General features: G+C 45.4%; 6 protein-coding genes across 6 annotated transcripts; 2 read left to right on the forward strand and 4 right to left on the reverse strand.

Annotated features, from left to right (window-relative positions):
* Positions 1–3: 3 nt before the first annotated feature.
* On the reverse strand, positions 4–615 carry H6S33_000480 (uncharacterized protein; the record flags this gene model as incomplete). Its single annotated transcript, XM_044831862.1, has 1 exon — positions 4–615. One exon carries the CDS (start codon positions 613–615, stop codon positions 4–6), a length of 612 nt encoding a protein of 203 aa, XP_044700039.1.
* Positions 616–2,962: 2,347 nt separating this feature from the next.
* H6S33_000481 (uncharacterized protein) lies at positions 2,963–7,142 on the forward strand (the record flags this gene model as incomplete). Its single annotated transcript, XM_044831863.1, has 5 exons — positions 2,963–3,124; positions 3,179–3,325; positions 3,390–5,703; positions 5,768–6,807; positions 6,864–7,142. The coding sequence occupies 5 exons, from the start codon at positions 2,963–2,965 to the stop codon at positions 7,140–7,142; spliced, it is 3,942 nt and encodes a 1,313-aa protein (XP_044700040.1).
* A 2,354-nt stretch (positions 7,143–9,496) lies between these two features.
* Positions 9,497–10,216, reverse strand: H6S33_000482 (uncharacterized protein; the record flags this gene model as incomplete). Its single annotated transcript, XM_044831864.1, has 3 exons — positions 9,497–9,690; positions 9,828–10,119; positions 10,205–10,216. 3 exons carry the CDS (start codon positions 10,214–10,216, stop codon positions 9,497–9,499), a joined length of 498 nt encoding a protein of 165 aa, XP_044700041.1.
* Positions 10,217–11,669: 1,453 nt separating this feature from the next.
* H6S33_000483 (uncharacterized protein) lies at positions 11,670–12,687 on the reverse strand (the record flags this gene model as incomplete). Its single annotated transcript, XM_044831865.1, has 2 exons — positions 11,670–12,185; positions 12,271–12,687. 2 exons carry the CDS (start codon positions 12,685–12,687, stop codon positions 11,670–11,672), a joined length of 933 nt encoding a protein of 310 aa, XP_044700042.1.
* Positions 12,688–12,857: 170 nt separating this feature from the next.
* On the forward strand, positions 12,858–13,962 carry H6S33_000484 (uncharacterized protein; the record flags this gene model as incomplete). The annotated part of the gene is made up of 5 exons (XM_044831866.1): positions 12,858–12,905; positions 12,966–13,017; positions 13,083–13,221; positions 13,312–13,721; positions 13,784–13,962. The coding sequence occupies 5 exons, from the start codon at positions 12,858–12,860 to the stop codon at positions 13,960–13,962; spliced, it is 828 nt and encodes a 275-aa protein (XP_044700043.1).
* Positions 13,963–15,259: 1,297 nt separating this feature from the next.
* Positions 15,260–16,266, reverse strand: H6S33_000485 (uncharacterized protein; the record flags this gene model as incomplete). Its single annotated transcript, XM_044831867.1, has 3 exons — positions 15,260–15,345; positions 15,425–16,157; positions 16,225–16,266. The coding sequence occupies 3 exons, from the start codon at positions 16,264–16,266 to the stop codon at positions 15,260–15,262; spliced, it is 861 nt and encodes a 286-aa protein (XP_044700044.1).
* Between the last annotated feature and the right edge of the window lie 4,473 nt (positions 16,267–20,739).

Genomic DNA, 20,739 nt, shown 5'->3' on the forward strand with positions numbered 1-20,739 from the left:
CCTTTATGGCTCCTTCCCTAAAGCCACAATATCTGCTTGGGACATTGCCCAAAACTTCTTTCCATTGCTCTCTGTCCCCTTTCCATCCCATACTGCGTCTTCCATTCCTGCTCTGATAGCAGCTCTCGCAATAACGTCTGCATCCTGTGCCCAAGAGTTCTTCAGCATTCCACCAGACACAGCGCCAAGCAGATTTGCAATGTGGTGGAGTGGCTGCTCCATCATTCTAGTCTTTTCCCTACCACCAACAATCAACCCAGGTCTTAGAATAACGGTTTTTTCGAATCCAAGAGCAATCACTGCGTCCTCTAACTCCCCCTTCATCTGTATATAGGGGAACCGTGATGCTGATGATGCGCCAATAGATGAAATGAGAACATATGTTTTGACGCCAGATTCTTTCGCGGCGCGCGCGACGGCTACGTTGAGATCGACATCGATTTTGCGTTGAAGTTCGAGGGAACCAGAGTCCGCCCGAGTGCTACCGAGAGACGAGAAAAGAGCAGTGCTAGAAGTTGTGGCAAGTGTGTCTGGCCATGTTGAAGTATCGGTAGATATTAAAGCCTTGAGCTTCGAATCGGGGTCATGGATAGGATGAGGATAGGCTCGACGCATCAATGCGTTTACAGTAAATGTTTGTGGAGAGGATATAAGTTGTTGTAGGATATGAGAACCCTATAAATCATTGACGACCAATCATTAGAACCTGGGAGCTTGATCCTGATGAAATGGTTGATCGATAAAGACTGTCAACTCACTACTAATCCTGTACAACCCACGATGGCAACTGGTGGAGAAGTCATATCGGTGTCGCGGAAAGAATTTAGGTTGCCCAAAAGTATGTAGTTTAAAAGTACATGTATGTAGCTACCTGGAAAGTCGGTGTTGAGTTTGGGTATTGAGATGCTTTACATACTCCCATTAGTAGGCTGGCGTGCGGCCTAATGCGGCCCCGCGAAGCAAGGGCCGGTAGTATGTACCCCGAATGCCGTTACTGCGATAAACCTGGACAACGATTCTTGCATGATCGGCCATACGATTACGCCGCACCCTGCTGGCTGTGCGAATAACTGGGATTCGGTCTCATGAGGTGGTTGATAGGCGCCGAATGCCAACTCTTGATCTCACGAGCCACATCCTAGAGTAGTACAACTCGGCTGTGTCGGCTTAGGCTCAAACATGTGTACGTCATCTTGGGGTATAGCCCTAGCTGATCGAAAGCTCTACTCGCGCGAGTATGTGATCAAGAATTGGTATTTCTTCCCTCTTCTGTCTCTGAATCTCACTATTCTCACCGATATCCAACTAATTCAAACAAAGAAAAGCATTCACGCCGCTATCAAATCTATACCTAATTTTCAGGTGAGTTATTGATTGATTCTGTTATCTTTCTATGTTGCTTCACGAGATCCTTGCATGGGGTCACAACCATTGGGAACTTTTGCAATGAGCAGCTTGAGAAATTGAATCCTCAATTGATGAGGCATTTTGCTGCTCAAAACCCAGCCTTCGTTTATTTGTTTCCCTCCTCCTACGTTTTCCTCTAATGCTCCAAAGAAGATGATCACTGACATCAAGGACCTATGTGAACACACTAAACAGTAATTTCCCAACCGCTCTACAACCACCTCCAACTAATCAAACTACAATGTGCACTTCCTCATCTTCCACCGTACTGGTTGACAGGACTGGAGAAAAGAGCCCACTTACCGGCGGTGGCATCTTATCAATTGGTGGCGTTGGAAAGCCACCAGGAGAGAAATGTCTTGATTGTGATGGTTACTCGTGCTGCTGGTAAGCTATTCTCGCCTATCTATTTAGATGCAAACACATGTACTCACTCTTATTATCTAGTATTCCATGTGTCATCATGTAGACCCTTCAATGATGATATCTTATGACTTTGATGTGAATGGCCAACAGCGCGGTGTTTTGATTTCATGTAACTTTGGGGTATCTGGTTTCTTTATTTTTGGTATTTGTATGGAATAGGAATTTTTTTTTAGCTATACGTACTTGATACATGGTTTGGGAAGCATGGAATGCTACTACGATGTTTGTCATTTTAGGTGGTACATTTATGGGTGTCATGAGGAGTTGTATTTCATCAAAGCTGGAGCAAAGAGCTTCAGGTTACTACATGTAGACTGCTGCACAGCCGTTCTTAACTCCTGCCAAGACATAGTGGTCTTGCACCAATCCTGCAGCCGCACGTCATCAGGTTTATTATCCCCCTGAACAACCAGACAAGGAAGTAGAGTAGGTGCTCTACATAATTGAGCGAGTGACACGAAGATATCTACATGTAGGTAGGTACAAGTATGTACTCTAGAGCAATCCACAATCTAGGAACTCTACTCTAATAGATGTCTACTCTAGATACATGTAGGCAAAATAGGCGACTGTTAATGACCATAACAGTGAATGAGCGAGCAAATCAAAATTGAAGGCTAGGAGTGAGAGACAGTCGTGGCCCCGGTAGCTGGAAATCCAGATCACTGCAGTCGAAGTTGAAGCTCCCATAGGTACATGTACTTTACACAGGCTTCTTGCTCCTGCGTTCAGCCTCTTTCCTTACTCATTGTTTGTATGTACCTCTCCCCACAACTCGCCTGGTCCCGGGGCGTTCCTCATCTCCTTCCTTCTCCTCCCCTTCTCCTGCCCTTCCTCCTCCTTCCCTTCCTCCTTCCTTCACTCCTTCCATTTTCTTTTAGCTCAACTCTTTTCGCTTATTTCAAGGTAAGGGGATAAGGGACTCCAAATTTCGTCAAAAACTACAGTATTGTAGCTGTAGCTGTAGCTGTGGTGGACCTGTTGGATTCCCCGTCGCTCATCACACTGGTTGCTCGGAAGCCACAACTTACCGAGACAACCCGCCATCCACCACCCGCAGTGACAACATCCATTTACCGCCACCAAAACCATCACGTCCACATAAGTTTGCTCAACAGATTCCACCAAAATGAAGAGGCATCTTTCGATGCTTCGGATACCACCGCTGCTGTTACTGGTCACCCTGTTTCTTTGTTCGTTATTGACGTTAGCTCCCGCCGCAACTGCCGCGACCGTGTCGGAACCGGTGACCAAAGTACACAAAGCCGGTGTTTGTGCACTGCGCGGTCAGGTACTTCAACTTTAAGTTCTCTTTTTTGAAACCACTGCTGACTGTAACCTTTAGTGCGGTAAGAAATCGTTCTTTGGTGGGCAATTGCCATGCCCAGATAACGGGCCAGCTGAGGAACCGGAAGCATCTGTTAGAAAACAGCTAGTTGATATCTGTGGAGCTACTTGGAACGAGGGACCAGTGTGTTGTGACGGAGATCAGGTATGTGTGACCTCTCAAGGTGCTCCTATACAAAGGAGGTTGTCCATTGACCTTTGGGGTACAGCTTGAAAATCTCGCCTCCAACCTCAAAAAAGCCGAAAACCTCATAGCAGCTTGTCCCGCTTGCAAGGCTAATTTCTTCGACCTTTTTTGCACATTCACTTGCTCTCCTGACCAATCTTTGTTTTTGAATGTCACATCCACTCAAGAACTCAGAGGCGGAAAGACAATCGTCACAGAGTTGGATTATTTTGTGTCAGAGAAATTTGGAAGTGGATTCTTCGATTCATGCAAAGATGTCAAGTTTTCTGCAACCAACGGTTATGTCATGGACCTCATCGGTGGCGGTGCGAAGGACTACAAAGCTTTCTTGACATTCCTTGGGGATGAAAAGCCGTTCGGATCGCCGTTCCAAATGAACTTTCCTGCTGGCGATGAAATGAACGCGCCTATGGAGCAGATGGATAACTCTCCCAAGCGGTGCAATGATACAGATGTATCGTACCGATGTTCGTGCGTGGATTGTCCTTCTGTTTGCCCCGAGCTTCCGGAAGTTCAAACAGGGAAAGATTGTAAGGTTGGGATTATTCCATGTCTCAGCTTTGCGGTTATCACCATATATTCTTTATTACTGTTGATCATAGTCGGTGGATATTCAGCACATTCGGCTTGGAAGGTACACCGTGATAGAAGGGCCGAAAGATTGAGATTGTTGCAAGAGAGTGCTCCAAGCGATGACGAAGATGAAGGTGATGTCGTTGATGCAGGCATGATCGAAAGATCTAGAGGGGAGTACCTCCTCAATACCTACATCGATAAATTTTTCTCGAGACTTGGGGAAACTTGTGCATCTTTCCCTACAGTGACGATAGTGATCAGTGTTCTATGTGTCGGTCTACTGAGCTTGGGCTGGCTGAACTTTTCAGTCGAGAATGATCCTGTGAGACTATGGGTTAGCCCTACCTCTGAGGCTGCTATGGAGAAACAGTTCTTTGACGACAACTTTGGGCCTTTTTATCGAGCTCAGCAGGCATTTTTGGTTAACGACACCACTGATGCTGGACCGTCACCAACTCTCGATTACGATGTGTTAGGTTGGTGGTTTGACGTGGAGAACCGTATCCGGCGGATGAAGAGTCTGGCCTACGGTGTTACTCTGGACGACGTTTGTTTTAAACCTACCGACTCCGGATGTGTTGTTCAATCTATCACAGGTTATTTTGGGAACGACTTTTGGAATCTCAAAGAAGCGACTTGGAAAAAAGATCTGAGATCGTGTACAGCACAACCCGTTCAAAGTCAATGTTTGCCAGATTTTGGCCAGCCTTTGAATAAAGAATTGTTGTTGGGTGGCTGGGAAAAGAGTGGGGATGTTGCAGAAGCGAAAGCAATGATTGTGACTTGGGTTTTGGAGAATCATCCGGAGGGATCCGAGGAGCTTGAAAGAAGCATGGATTGGGAAAGGAGCTTAAAAAGCACTTTGATTGCAGTACAGTCTGAAGCAAAAGAAAGGGGCCTGCGGTTGAGCTTTTCAACAGAAATCAGTTTGGAAGAAGAACTCAACAAAAGTACCAATACCGATGCAAAGATTGTCGTAATCAGTTATATTGCAATGTTTATCTACGCGAGTTTTGCTTTGGGTAGCACCGGTTTTGCAATTACTCGTATTTTCAATCAACCCAGCAAAATTCTAATCGAGAGCAAGTTCACTCTTGGGATTTTCGGCATAATTATCGTCCTGATGAGTGTTTCTGCCAGTGTGGGATTGTTCTCTGCAATGGGTGTTAAGGTAACGCTTATCATCGCAGAAGTTATTCCATTCCTTGTGCTGGCAGTTGGTGTGGACAATATCTTTCTAATCGTCCACGAATTCGAACGAGTCAATCATTCACATCTCGGCGAATCTGTAGAGGTTCGGGTGGGGAAAGCAATGGGGCGAATGGGGCCTAGTATTCTTTTATCTGCATCGAGCGAGACAATTGCCTTTGCTCTTGGAGCCATCGTAACGATGCCGGCAGTAAGAAATTTCGCGATATATGCTGCAGGTGCGGTATTCATAAATGCCGTACTGCAAGTGACGATGTTTGTAGCGGTCCTAGCCCTCAATCAGGAGAGAGTCGAAGATTCAAGGATGGATTGTTTTCCTTGTTTCAAGGTCCCCGGAGAAAACAGAGACAATGGGCATCCCAATGGGTTGACAACGAGGGATATCAGGATGTCAGCCTACCCCGTGGATGAGAGCATTCTGCAAGGCTTTATTCGAAAAAAATATGCCCCAGGCTTATTGCAAAGGAAGGCAAAGTGGGGTGTCATGATGTTGTTTTTTGGGTTATTTACCGCAAGCTTGGCACTCCTCCCCAAGATAGAGCTTGGCCTTGGTAAGCCATTTGATCCTAACTAATCCTATTAGCCTATTTAATCTCTAACATTTCGGTATTACAGATCAAAGAATTGCTATACCAACTGATTCATATCTTATTGGCTATTTCAACGACCTTTATGATTACCTTGGTGTTGGTCCACCGGTCTACTTTGTCACTCAAGAGTACAACATTACGCAAGCCCACGAGCAGCAGGCCCTATGCGGACGTTTTTCCACATGTGATACTTACTCGCTCTCGAACGTTCTCGAACAAGAACGCAAACGCCCAGAAACCTCATACATTGCTGAGCCCGCTGCGAGCTGGATTGATGACTATTTTCTTTGGCTCAATCCGTCTCTCGAGAAATGTTGCAGGGTGAAAAAGAGAGACCCTTCGCAACTTTGCGGAGAGTTTGATAACGACCGACAATGCAAAATTTGTTTTGAGGATAGGGACCCGGCCTGGAATATCACCCTCTCTGGGATGCCACAAGGCCAGGAATTCCTAGATTATCTCAACGTTTGGATCAAAGCACCGACTGGAGAGGATTGTCCTTTGGCTGGAAAGGCAGCTTATTCTCATGCTATTGTCCCTGATTATGAAAGGACCACCATCAATGCAACTCATTTTAGGACATCGCACACCCCCTTGAGAAGTCAACAGGACTTTATTGACGCCTATGCATCCGCCCGGAGAATCGCAGATACTATCTCGAAAAATGCCGGAATTAAAGTCTTTCCTTATTCGAAATTTTACATATTTTTTGACCAGTACTCGACCATAGTCAATTTGACTGGCGGCTTACTTCTGGCAGCTTTGGGCTGCATATTCCTGGTTTCTACGATACTTCTGGGAAGCATAAAGACGGGGTTTGTGGTTAGTGCGACTGTGCTCATGATTGTCGTGGACATTCTAGGTGTCATGGCTGTCTGGGGAGTCAGTTTGAACGCGGTTAGCTTGGTAAACTTGGTTATTTGTGTTGGGATTGGTGTCGAGTTTTGTTCACACGTCGCCAGGGCTTTCATGTTCCCTAGCAGGAGTGTGGTGGATAGAGCAAAGGCGAAATTTAGAGGTAGAGATGCAAGAGCTTTGGGTGCTTTGGTCAATGTCGGCGGTTCCGTAAGTTGCTTTTCCCTTTTATACTATTGACTGAGAAAATGACTGACTGTTTATAGGTATTCTCTGGCATTACTGTTACAAAGCTCATCGGGGTCTGCGTTCTTGCTTTCACACGCTCAAAGATCTTTGAGATATACTATTTCCGCATGTGGCTTGCACTCGTTGTTATCGGGGCAACTCATGCATTGATATTTCTACCAGTCGCCTTAAGCTTCTTTGGAGGCGAAGGCTATCTCCCAGATGATGGCCCTGGAGGTCTGGAGGAGGATCTCAGAAGCAGAACCTATCGAAATTTGGTTCCAGCAGAATACGACTCCAGCTCTGAAGAGGAGTAACAATTTATGATTGAGTCAATGACTTTGGTTCATTTTGGATGCGAGCGACATTAACTTTGTATTATTATTTTTTCTCTTGCTTGACATACATACTTTTTATGGACTTCTAACGAAGATGGGTTATTGCTATGGCGTTTGTTTTTGTTTTTGTTTTTGTTTTATGCAAATGGGTGTATCCTGACTTTATGGAGTCATGAATAGGCACACATGAGATATGTGCGGACTAAATTGTCCCTACGACAGGAGGCTCTTGGACCCTGTTGTATACAAGTGTGGGCTTCGTTATTCTTCTGAATATCCAGTATACTTGAGGTTAACAACTGCTACAACACCTGCTTTTAACACAACCTATCTTCAAATTGTTTTTAATTTTAGCGTCTAGAGAGTTAGTAATGACAATTGATGGTAGTATCTGACAAGGACCTTTTCTCTGGTGTTGGTGACAAAGGCTTGGTGGTATGTAATTTGTAATTGTTATCTGACGTGCGTTGTGTATTTCTTGCCAAATGTGCCGAGGTTCTATATACAGCGGTCCGCTACAATTGGTGATCTAGCATAAAGTATTCAACATATCAATATATAACTCGTCTTTAGGGTATTATATCAATGGATAGCTATGCTATGGTTATTGATAGCTAGGTCAATAAACTTAGTCCCTCCTTATGATATAAATGGATCTGAAGATACTGATAATCACATACATAAACTAAAGCTTAAGCAGATACCCGCGCGAGTACCTTGAATCGCTGGCTGTGATCGCAAAATGTAAGTACATTTACTATGGTTCGCTGGGTGATGACAGACACTGGGTGTTGACGGACAGGGAGTTTAAGCCAATGGGAAAGAGCTTGGCTGTTTTGTTTTTGTTGAATCTCAAGTAAGTGCTCGTAGTCCGTCGGTACCCAGTGAACGACTGTACTCTTTCTACAATACCAATAATACGGCATTACTACGGTATTGTTTAATTCCGTATTCTTCACTAAATTTCGTCGTCTTACAATAGTGATTTCAACCCGTTTTTTCGTATACTGTAAATGTCCTGTACGCACTCCATCTACATGCAGTGGGGTTAAGCATAAGACAGATTCAATATAACTTGAATTTACTGCGTTGGTAATGTGCGATATATTGAGATGTAGACTAGATGTACCCCACCGTGTGCGTTGCGTGCATGACATATTGTGCACATACAGTCGCACCTCGCTATGTCGTATCTCGATGTCCCGGATCTCTTGCTGTCTCGTACGAATTGGCCTGCTACTTGTTTTCCACACCAAAACCTATTTGCTATCTCGTATTTTGGCACTTTTCGGATCGTACGGAAAATTGAGAACAGATATCCCCTGTCTCCATACAAATAGTATTTGCTATCTCGGATTTTTAGGTCTTGGAAGTAGTTATAGTGGGGGTTGAGGGAGCAGCTATTCTAATAGAGAAGTGAGCTTAAGGAGGATTCTGCACTGCTCTGTACATGGGCTCAGAGTAGGCTCAGAGGATCGCTCCATCTCTCATTTATAGGAGTTAAACCTCTCAATAACCTTTATATGAATTTCAGGATATTTTAACAACTGATACTTGTATCTATCTCTAATTTGGTACCTGTTCGAATTCCAGTTATTTAGATAGATTCAGCATGAAATTCCACCCAAAAATGAAGATTTTTTGATTCCATACCCCTGTCAGCTTGGGAATTATTATTTGCTGTCTCGTATATTTGCTATCTCGTACGGACTGAGCTCCTCGAACGCGCTAACGACATAGCGAGGTGCGACTGTATATTAAACAATACTGCAGTGCTCAGGGATGGCGGGCCTCATCCGCATATTTTGAACAAGCTCCCATTCGATATACATATTTAGGAACAAGGTTTTTATAAGGGTTTTTATCCATCTATATCATTGATTTTCTTTTTGTTGTGCACGTCCACCAACCCACCCCACCATCCCATTTCCTAGTTACATAGAGAAGACCCGAACTCATCCCTCCCTCCCCTCATCCCCTCGCATCCAAGAGAAGATGTGATAAAAGCCCCAAAAAGCAAAACATGTTATGGAAAATACCGAGACTCGATAAGAGAGGCAATGTTCAAATCACTCTGTTTGCACGCGCAAGAAACAACCAACCCGAAGCCCCCATCCCCACCCTCCCAATTAACCCAAAAAAGAAAGACAGAGAAAGAGAAGCAGCGAGGAAAAAAATAAATTATGCATTATAAAAAAAACTCGTAGGAGATAAGTTATGGTACTAAAAGGAAAGTGAAGCTTAAAAAAGACCCGCCGCTAAAACAAATTGAAATGGATTTACGACAAAAAAAAAGGAAGCTAATCGTAGATCAGGTTTCATAAGCGAGAAGCTTATTTCTCGGCAGGAGGTGCGGCAGCGGCAACAGCTGGGGCGGTAGCAGCGGCGGCAGGAGCGGCAACCTCATCGGTCTTCTTGTACTCTGTTGAAGGCAGATCGATTTCTCCAATAGGATCCTCCTTCTTGGGTGCGTCAAGCTGGGGGGCTGTTGGTTGCGACGGTAGTACGGTCTCTGCTTCTTTTGGCACTATCAAACAAACAAAGTCAACACTCTGTAATAATTGTAATCCTCAACTACCACTCTTCTGCACTCTTTCTATTAAGAAACGAGACTAGAAAAGGGGAGGGGATTCTTAGACCGGACGCAGCAGAACAAAGTCTTACCATCGACACCTGGCGCTGGCGCAGGGGTTATGGTCTCCGCGGCGGGTGCAGCTGTTGGTGCTACTTCTCGGGATTCCTCGATTTGTGGAGCTGCGGCGGCGGCGTTCTCGGCCGCAGGAGGAGGAGGAGCAGCGACGGCTGGAACGTTGACGGGGGTGTCATGGGCAGCTGAAGGGGTCTGGCTTGACTGCTCGCCGTGCTCTGTGGTCTCTTCGACGGGAGTCTTGCTCTTCTTCTTGCGGTTAAACAGAGAACGGCCGAACTTCTTCAGGAGGTCGACAGTATTAGGAGGCTGTTTGAGGGCACATGTACTATTAGTCTTACGCACTTCAGCTGAGAGATGAGGGTGAACTAGTAATGATATAAGGAATACTTACAACACCAGGCATCTTGAATATGTGTTGGGGGTGTAAAGGTACTGGAGTAGCAAAGGTGTATAGTGTCGTCTTTAAAGGGAGCTGAAGGAGAGTATGAAGGAAGAAAAGAATTATCAAGGGAAGCTCTGGGTTTAAGAAGATCGAAGGTGATGTAGGAGAAAAACTTGGGGGGAGTGTGTGAGGATAAATACGCGGGCACCCCAGGGACCAAAGAGAGGGCTGCTTCAGCGCACTGGCCGACAGGTAGGGGTCTTGCCCACCAAAGATAAAATTACAATACCAAGACGTCCTTCCCCCTCTATCCATCAATCCTAAACAGGTCCAATTATGGGCCCTAAATTTTCCTGGAGATTGGCTAAGGCTTCACCCCCAAATGGCAACCCCCCCCCCCCCCTGGTGGCCCGCGTGCATTTCGATTGGCCATGCTATTGGGGTCTGGATGGTATCTGCCGTGTTACCTCGACCACGCAGCGCTAGAGGCCCGTCAGGGATGTGGTCAATTATGTACCAGCACCTTTCGAGACTTTTGGACAGCCCAGGGTGTTACATTTTGGAGAAACTGACGGATTCAGAGATCTCAACGTCGATACATGCGTTTCTCAGGCAAGGCGTTGGTCATGATTGATACAGTCATCAACCAATACCGGATTCCAACAAACCGCATACATGTGGTTATATACCCTGCAGTTCCTAACGGTCCATATTGTGGGCTGTTGCCTTTTCTAAAATATACATAAGACACGATATTTCACTGTAGAGTATCGGATTACCTGCTATCCCAACGAAAAGCACTGGGATATGCAGTTCGGTATAACGGAAGGAACATTTAGGGTAGGGGGAGAGGTCATGGAGACACGCATAAACACCATTGGACTATCTTCGGTCCCATGAAAGGAGCAAACGTGGACGATCTGGGTTAGTTTCATGTTCATTATTAGCAATATGCATGCCAGTCTGGAGCAACGCAGGTCATGTCAGGTAGGTGCTGGTACGGTACTGTATCTACATGTAAGTTTAAACAGCGAGGTTAGTCCTGTGTTGGAGAGTATGCAGTCCGTGATAGTTTGCCAGCAAGGAAGGCTTATTTCTGTATTCTGGAAGCTGGGCCGAACAGTCAAAGAACACCAGGTCTTTGACCTTTCCCGTCCATGTTTGGTTTGTGGCTTTGAGCATTCGGGTCAACACCGGTTGCAACCCAATCGAAACCCACCGCCCAGGAAGGCGTGTTGGAAATCGTCAAAGTCTCAAATTATCCCAATTTGAAAAATTCCCGATACTCGAGAGGAGAAAGGGAGAGTAGGATAATAAAAATCAGAAACGAACCAAGAGACCCGAAAAAGTACCGGGGAAAAGAGCCGATATGTATTATTGTAAAATGAGATTTGGATCAAACACTCGATGTTTATGATCACCGAATCTCCGAACCTTTTAATTATACAGAATTCTTTTTTTGATATTCCCGGTTCTAGTGGTTCGCATCCACAACGCCTTGTAAACTTCCAAAGACCTCCTTTCCAACGCTCAAGCTCCCCTTGATGATCTTCTTGACAACTGTCCTTCTAACACCTCCCATGCTTGTAGCTTCAACGGCCGCACCTCCGCTGCCAACGTCCTTTGCTCCAGCGGTTGTTACTATCCCTCCACTGCCAGACTCAAGTGTTCGCACGCCAATAACTTTCGGGGTATCCTTGGCTGAATTGGTAGCCAAAGAAACTGCAAGGACACAATCGGCAACAGCAAGCTCTTCTTTGGTCGGATCAAAGAAAATATTGTCACCCACACTCAATACCAATAGAGTGATAGGCGGGAGTTGGTTAGAGGTCTGGTATAGGGGAACTGAGGCATCCCAATCATCGTCAAATATAGGATCTTCATCCGCCTCTGAGGTCAGTCGCGGAAGTCTGGTTGAACGAAGAGCGAGATTTGTAGAAAGAGATAGTAGTGTTCCTGGATGCGAAAGAGGTGGTGTTATTAACAGGATCTGCGCACAAAACTCAATCAGTAAATACCCAGAACATATATATATATATATATAAACAGAAAAGGCGCAGGATTAGAAGACAAACATCAATGTACATCTTCCAGTGGAATCTGCTAGTAATGGCCAACCTCTCCGTGAGCGTAGAAGAGGGCGTAAGTAAACTCTCTGTAACTGTCATGCCCAAGAACACTCCCAAAGGATCATCGTCCCTCTGTCCTTGAACCTCTACGCCAATCTCGACCCAATTCTTCCTCTTTCCGTCTGTAGTGAGCTCCGTGGGCTCAACCTCGACCTTGACCCCGACAACGCATTCACCCCCATCCCCCCAAATCATTCGCGCCGAGCCATTAGTGGATGGAAGAATGTCGATTTCTGCCACTAGCGGGCGAAACTGTGTTGGTGAGCGCGCATCAGGTCGAATAGGCGGATTAAGCGCAAGAGAGGACCGAAGATATGAGAGCTCTGCAGGAGAAATCAGAGTTGTTGATGTTGGGGGAGCCATTTCAGAACCTTTGCTGGAGGTTGAAGTTAGAAATTCAAGCTGTGATCGCCGCCGTCATGATTTCAAATCGGACTGTAATATTTTGAGCCGCAACACTTAGTTAAAGCCAAATCTGGAACCCCGCGACCACCCATTGCTTGAATTAACCAACCACAACTGTCATTCCCATTATGAGTCGGTACGGAGTCCTTGTAATCGGCCCTGCTGGGTGCGGAAAGGTATATAGTATTCTTTCGTACTTTCCGCAGATCTTATAGGGAAACTAACATTATCGGCAGTCCACTTTCTGTGCTGCACTTATCGCCCACATCAAGAACATCAAGCGGTCATGTATGTTTGCCTTTTAAAGCTTCCATTGGAACCCAATTCCCTAATATCCGAACGCTTTTCTGCAGGTATCTACGTCAACTTGGACCCCGCAGCTGAAGAGTTTGAATACGAACCCGATGTCGACATCAAAGATCTTATATCTCTTGAGGATGTAATGGACGAGATGGGACTTGGTCCCAACGGCGGCTTGATGGCCTGTTTTGAGTATGTCCCCTCCCGAGCTTTCACTCCCTTTTACAAAAGATTATTTTAACTTATTTTTGCCCCTTCTCTAACCCGCACCGACCATTTCAGATTCCTCATGGACAATCTCGACTGGCTAGAATCAGAGCTCGGTGAAACCGGCGAAGAAAGTCTCACAATATTCGACTGTCCCGGCCAAATAGAACTCTACACGCACGTCCCCATCCTGCCGAACCTGGCCAAGCATCTCACAGGTCACATGTCTTTCAACCTCTGCGCGGCGTATCTCCTTGAGTCCACATTCGTCATCGATAAGACAAAGTTTTTTGCTGGGACGCTCAGTGCGATGAGTTGCATGATCATGCTGGAAATTCCTCACATCAACATTCTCTCGAAGATGGACCTTGTGAGGAACCAGGTCAGCAAGAGGGAGCTTAAAAGATTTTTGGACCCGGATCCGTCCATCTTGGCCACGGATATTCATGCGGAGACGAATCCAAAATTTCACAGGTTGAATGAATGTATTCCAATCTTTCTCTTCCTTCAATTTCATTTTAATCAACACATCACTAACGGGGAATAGGTGTGGTGAGCTTGATTGATGACTTCTCAATGGTCCAGTTTCTTCAATTGGAGAGTCAGAATGAAGACAGCGTTCAAGCTACACTCAGCTATATCGACGACTGTCTGGGTTGGTCTGAGGTTCAGGAACCTCAGATAAAAGATGTTGATCAAGACTGGGAAGAACCAGCGGAAGATTAATTGCAACGGTGGGAGTTTATATAGATTCATAACCCATCACTCGCATATGGATAAATTTGTCACTTGGGAAGGCGTTGCGGTAATAACAGTTGGGGCTAAAGTCGATGCTCTTTTAAAAGCCAAAGTTTACTGACATAAATCTCCAGAACCATGCAGACCTCGTATCTTAATGTGCAGTAATGTAATGGTGTTAAATGTGACCCTCTCTGTACTGGTAGTATTCTGTCATAGCAAAATCCCGACAGTTTGGTCTTTGACATCCCTTACAGCTTGTACACAATCGACGTGAACCGGATACCCGAGTCCAAATGCAGTCGCATGGCGGTTAGCTGTTCAGAAAATACAGTGTAAACAGAATTGGCAGATATCACCCAGGATCACCCGGCGAGTCGAGCCGCGCGTCGTCGGAAAAATCTGCCCCGAACCAATGGTTTATTGCAATAAAAATATGGGGTTGCCATTTGGATTGTGATATCTTCATTTCTATTCTACCGGAAACCTTAATCTAACTAACACTGCAGCCCAGTTGAGGTGGTAAAAGAGAGGGGGCGGCTGACAATCCCTCATACGCATATCAAGATACCTACGAGGAGACAAGCATTGCTCACTAGGGTCAAATCGTTCAGTTATCACCCAATTCGTTGAACTGGCCATAAATCAAAAACCCGATGCTAGAATTTTAAATGGCCAGTAAATAACGAACATCACGGAGGGAAGGAAAAAAAACCAACCAACCATTCGGAATGAGCTGCTTGAGGGCATAGCCAGATCGAACCGTTGATCTGATCGAAAATATCGATATTTATTTTCCTTTCTTGTCTCCCGCCACTCGTCGCTCCCACTCAAAGCTTAGCAATTGTTCAGAATTGTGCAAAGGTAAAAAGATAAGGGGGAAGGGGAGGGGAAGTTATTGAGTTTTTTTTCTTTCTTTCTCTTTTCTTTTTTCAAAGTTATTCCATGGGTGTAAAATATTCATTTTTCTCTCGTAAAAACTCCCACCATTATTCCATATGAAACAAAAAACTGAAAGTTCCCGAAACCCGTCTTAGCAACAATTCAACCATAAAGAAAAATGCAGAGAAAAGAAGAAACAAGGAGTACAGAGGGCAATGAAGAAAAGAGAGATCTTTGAAGAACTATACAAACTGATTACCGCCGTGATTGGTAAGATGGGCGGAGCGTGGACAATAGTGTTGTGGATTAGATGATTAGCGATCAAAAAGTAGGTGTCAGCTCGAATATGGTATGCGGAGAAATCTGCAGCATCACGAATATACTCCCTGAACCTCTCTTCTAGCTACTCTTCTTCTTCGCCCTGCTGGTAGATATGTTTGCCTCTTGTAGCATCTTTTCGCATGGGTTGACCAGATCCCGTAAAACCAACTATAAAACGCCAAATATTAGCCAAGAGTTCAACAAATGTCTGCCGGGGGAGAATAGTGTCAATCGGAATCGTATGTACCTCGTCCGTGTACTCCATCAGGGGTCCTAAACATGCTGCTTTCGCCAATCTTTTTCGCCTTTCCTACCTTCCCCTTTACCCCCTTTTGAGCAAAATTCTGCCATTTTTTCTTGCCATCCTCCAAGACTTTGTTCTGTGCAATTTTCCTTCCGACCTTTGCTGGCTTAGTCGGACCATCAAGCGTTTCGGTCGACTTTCTCTTATTAGCCTCCGCAAGCTCTGTATTTATCGTTGCTGGTTGCGAGATGATAGCGCCGTTTGATGTCGAAATGGGCGTTGTTGACGCGTTGCTTGCGGGTTCGCTCTCGAGTTTGCGTTTTTTATTCGCGTTATTGGCCGGTTTGATGTGCTGAGGGTGAAGCGTCTCCGTGGCATTGTACTGCGTAAATTTGACGATGTAAACGGGATTCTGTTTAGATCCCATCACGGACGTAATCCTGGCTGGATATAGCTGGTTATCACCGCTCGTCCATCGCGCCAGAACGTTATCACCAACTGCATAGATACTACTTCCCGAGCCCGCACCCCCTTCAACAGGAGTTGCAGGCGTGTCCTTTCTGCTACTATTGTTGGTACTACCGTATGGAGAGGATGGGTAAGCAGACGGCGCGGGGGCTTGTTCTTCGGCGAGTTGCTCTGCAAGGGCATTTACCATCCCCTCCAATTCACCTACAAGGTCGGAGAGTTCCGCATTGTCAGGATCGGCCTTGAGGGCAGCTTGGACAGATTCAAGCTACAAGACAAGAGTTAGAGATTTTGTGACGAACAGTGAAGAGGATGGGGAGAAAGAGAAGACCAACCTGGAGTTTATATTCCTTAAGTTCTGTAGCGCTTGATGTCATGATTATGGTGTGGGGGTTTGCTGTGGCTGATGTGAAAAAAACTAAGCCTTTTCGAATTCCTTAGACTGATAATTTGGTAGCGAAAGAAAGAGACCGGGATCGCAGTAAGAGGATGCAGGTTCTTCAGGTCTTGCAAGACTGTGATGAGGTTCAAGCTGGTGATGGTGGTGATGGCGATAATAACCGAATCAAGAAAGCTTCACCAAAATGTTGTGTTCTTGGCGCTAGGAGGGTAACCGCGCTAATGCCTTTGTTGGCTCAAGTTGTATCACCCATAACTGTCCAGATCTAACCCAACCATGTCAGCGCAGCAAGATCTATAAACGACCTGAAACTGCCCCTCTTATCTCTATTCGAGAAGTTTCAACCGATATCGGATATCCATTATGTTTAGTGCGGTCGTGGGCTCTATAGCAAAACTGGTGAGATATGATTTTTGTGGGTGGAAATTGCTTCCGGGTGTAGGCAGCGGTATTGATAGTAGTATATGATTACTTACTTGGCGTATAAAAGTCTCAATAAAGTCACCGAGTCGATCCTTAAGGCCTCGTAGCTATTCAGAACTATAGATAGGGTTCTAAATAGTCACAAAGTAGACGATAGCTCATTCATATGCTCTCATGAATGAGCATACTCGCTTTCCATTGTACGATTGGAATATGTGTTAAACTTCTCCATGGATACATGAGCTACTTATGGTAAATACCAACAATTTCTCGGTCGTGATTTCTAATCTGGGAAACAGTTGCAGTCATCAATGTGCGCACATTTGGCACATCTAAGAGTCACTGTCATCTCTACATGTGGTTAATAAACAGTAAACAGGTTGTCAATAATAACATATCTTATCTATTCAATATCTCCGACGGGGCATACTATTATACCGTCGGGGATATTCCTGAGCCGGGGCCATGTCGTGCTTGAGCTAAGAGGAAATGATACTGAGATTCGGTGAGTCCTTTGCATCCTGTTCCATGGGTCCTACCGTACGCGTGGGTTGAGTACATAACGGTAAATATGGGATTAGTGATCGTTTTGACAAGTTACTTTCAAGATTTTTGTTTGACTAGTAATCTGATACTTTCGAGACCTTCTTGCTAAGAAATCACCCTAAACCGAATCCTTTTGGCTTTTTGCTCCTATACTGTATCAAGTATGACATGGTGGTCATGATATATCACTCGTCATCTTAGCCGCTTGGCAATACCTTTCTTGATATATCGAGCTTGGTACAATCGATATAAAATTGCACTGATCATGCCTTAATGCAGCAAAGGTATATACGCACCAAGCGTATCATAAGACTAGGCATGTTTGTGGTTGAACACAGTAAAAAGGTAACAACCCGATCAATGACCTTAAGCCACTTATGGCTCTTAAAACCAAAAGGATTGGGCCATTCAGTTATCGCCGAAAACATTTTATATAAACGGAATAGGCTTCATATCAACGGTTCTGTAGTGTAATGGTTAGCACCCAAGATTCTGATTCTTGTAATCCCGGTTCGACTCCGGGCAGGACCTATCATAAATTGCCCTCATAGATGGGCCTTGAGAGTTGTGGTTATTCAATCCCTCTGTGTCCATGTTGTAGTTTTTTTCTACCCTAGAGAGGGGGGGGGGGGGGGGCGAGGGATATCTAGGCGGAGGCCATGTACGCATGGCTGTTGGAATTCTGAAGCCAAGAACATATTCCACTAGGAGCGCCACAAGACTTTTCCCTCCCCATAACACTTCATTTGAAACAGTTGATCTTGGAATTGAATTCTACGAGGCTAGTTGCCAGTAGAGCAGGTACGGAAAAATAGTATGGGATATAATTCCCCAATAGGAAATCTTTACTTTACCGGGGGGTTGGATGCGTAAGAACTTATTTTGGGCGAACCGAGGAATTCCCCCGAAACAGATCCGCACATACTACATGTAGTATCTTCGAAAGTAGAGTATGTATGTGCTTTGCGTGTATGCACTGCGTCGAAGAAATCTCCTGGGGCTAACTGACTCGTATTCGTGCTATGCCCCCATGCGAGGGGGTACACTATGAACGCAGTCTCAGGGTTTCGTAGTAAAGTTACTCCACGTATTATAAGACTCTGATTTTGCAGTGACGCAAAGTATAAGGGAAAAATTGGCTTAATTGACCACGAGAATATCGTTTGACGACTTCATCGCTTCGATGTGTGTTTATCTTTTTGCCTTGTATATCAAATATATCCACTTCATGGGTAAACATGAGTGGTTGCACTGTGAATATTGTAGGTATGTACTGCGGGCTCATTTTCTCCTTTCAGGATCGGCCCGGCGGCCTTAGCCTTAATTTGCGCCGCTTCTCGATCACCAAAGACATCTTTTGGGCTTAGTACGATCGAAGGGACGCCGACCTCCCTAGATAGCCGACCTCCCTAGATAGCCGACCACCAAAAACAGGCGATTGGGAATCTGGTGGAAAGAACTGAAGGGATTAAGTTGGTTCTAGGGTACATCCCTATGATCGGGGATTTTGTAGCAATTTCAGGGAACATAGTCCCTAGCAAAATGATGCGGCAGTTGGATTTTGAGCATTCGAAATGGAAGGCCTCAAATAACCTGAAGATTTCCCCGTTACTCGATAAACAGTAGGTCGGCGCGAGGATGGGCTGTCTGCTCAGGACAGATTAAAGTAAACCGTACTTAAAAGCAGATATGCATCTCAAGTATATATAGGTTGCTTGTAGGAGTAGGTATAGCTTCCATGATCCAGTATTTTTGTTCGTTTTCGAGGATTTTTTTTGTTCTCAATTTAATTGTCGTTGAACCGTTGATGGAACTTTATGTGAGACTACTGCAAGAGGAAACTGGGGTTGAAACAATTGAAGGCGCTCCTGATAAATTTTTGGCATAGCTCACGCAGGCTGATGTGCTTCCAGCACGGACACTGGCTAATGCATCTACCTGTATGCAAAGTAAGCAGCATGAAAAACCAGTGGAAAGTTCCGAGATGTCGAAAACAGTACTATCGAAGATGTCAAATAAGATGGAGATAACAAGCTGGAATCTGCAGTGCACATGGGGAGGAGAGTTTGGTTCTTCGCCAAAAGTGCCAAAAAGGAGTTTTCTGGAATATGACTGTTTTATGCATAGATCTGGGAGGCAGAATCGCGGGACCTGTTCCAAACTTCAGTGTGTTATGACGTTTCAAAACTCCGGCTCTGCATAAACCAAGAACTTGCATAAGTACCGGATTTTGGTGGTATGTGCAGACCCAGCCCGGAAACGTCTTGCAATTAAATAGAGGGTTTTCAGGCCTGTGAATAGGGAAGAAGCTCTTAAATCCGTTAGAGTAGATTGCAGTGACCCACCAATGAGACAATATCGACCGTCTCATCCTTGCAGATGTGTACCCCACCACACCCCTGGCATTGCTGGGCATGATGAATTTGTAAGCCCTCGGGGGTATGAGGACAAAGAAGTGGATAGAAAGGTGAAGAGGTAGAGTGTCCAGTCCGTAGATTTTCTGTCCTCCCATAGAAGAGGGAAAGCATTGGTATTTGAACTGCGCCTGATTCTGTGTTGTGATTCTGGAAGTTTGTACTTGAGCCGAGCTTTTGAATTGTAGAGTAGATACCTACTCTACAGATGCATGCACGACAATAGAGTAGAGGTAGGTAGTACTGTATGTACTCTAGTATCTGTGCACTTGCTTGCAGCTTCCTCACTCACACAGGCACAATTGGACGTGAAGGACATGTACCTACTCCCCCGTCAACGCTCTTGCTCTTTGGTGTTCCTATTAGTTTTCCCACAGCAAGCAAAAAGGGCCGTTGTTTCTTCAGTTACAGTACCACTACTGCAGCTTTGTAGTGTGTCCCATTAAGTTAGCAGGAATCGGCAGCCCACATCTGCATAGGATTGGACCCCATCAGGTTCCGTCTACATCCGCCGTCGCCGCTCTCTTCGCCGTCTTCCACCAAGGCGGCCTAGATACAATATTAGTGTTAGAATACGCTCACCTCATACTGTAAGAAGGTCTTCCCCACCACCACCAAACCTTTGTATCCTTCCAGACCTCTTCCAGGCCTTTTCTACTCTTGCATCTCGCAGTGATCACTTCCACCGTAGATCGCCCCATCACCCGTTTTCAGTACAGAAACACACACTTTCCCCTCTCTCCCCAAATCTCCCCAAATCTTCTTTCCTTCCGACTCACTGATTCTTCTGCCCATTCACTTACTAACCGCCACCCCCCCCCCCCCCCCCCCCCCCCCCTTTTACCCATCACATACCCTCCCCCATCTCCATCTCTCCTTCACTTCACATATCTTCCTTCTTGGTCACCAAAGTCTAGGCGCTTTTATTGCTAGCCCCGAGCCCTTGTCTTACGTCTAGACCTTATTGCATACCCATTCACCCGTCCATAACTTCCTAGACTTACCCATTTCTTGCCTCGACCAACTCTTCTTACACAGCCCAATTTCGGTTCATCACCAAGTACTCG

This window comes from Morchella sextelata (assembly GCF_020137385.1).
Source record: "Morchella sextelata strain SCLS chromosome Unknown scls_1, whole genome shotgun sequence".
Lineage (NCBI taxonomy): Eukaryota > Fungi > Ascomycota > Pezizomycetes > Pezizales > Morchellaceae > Morchella > Morchella sextelata.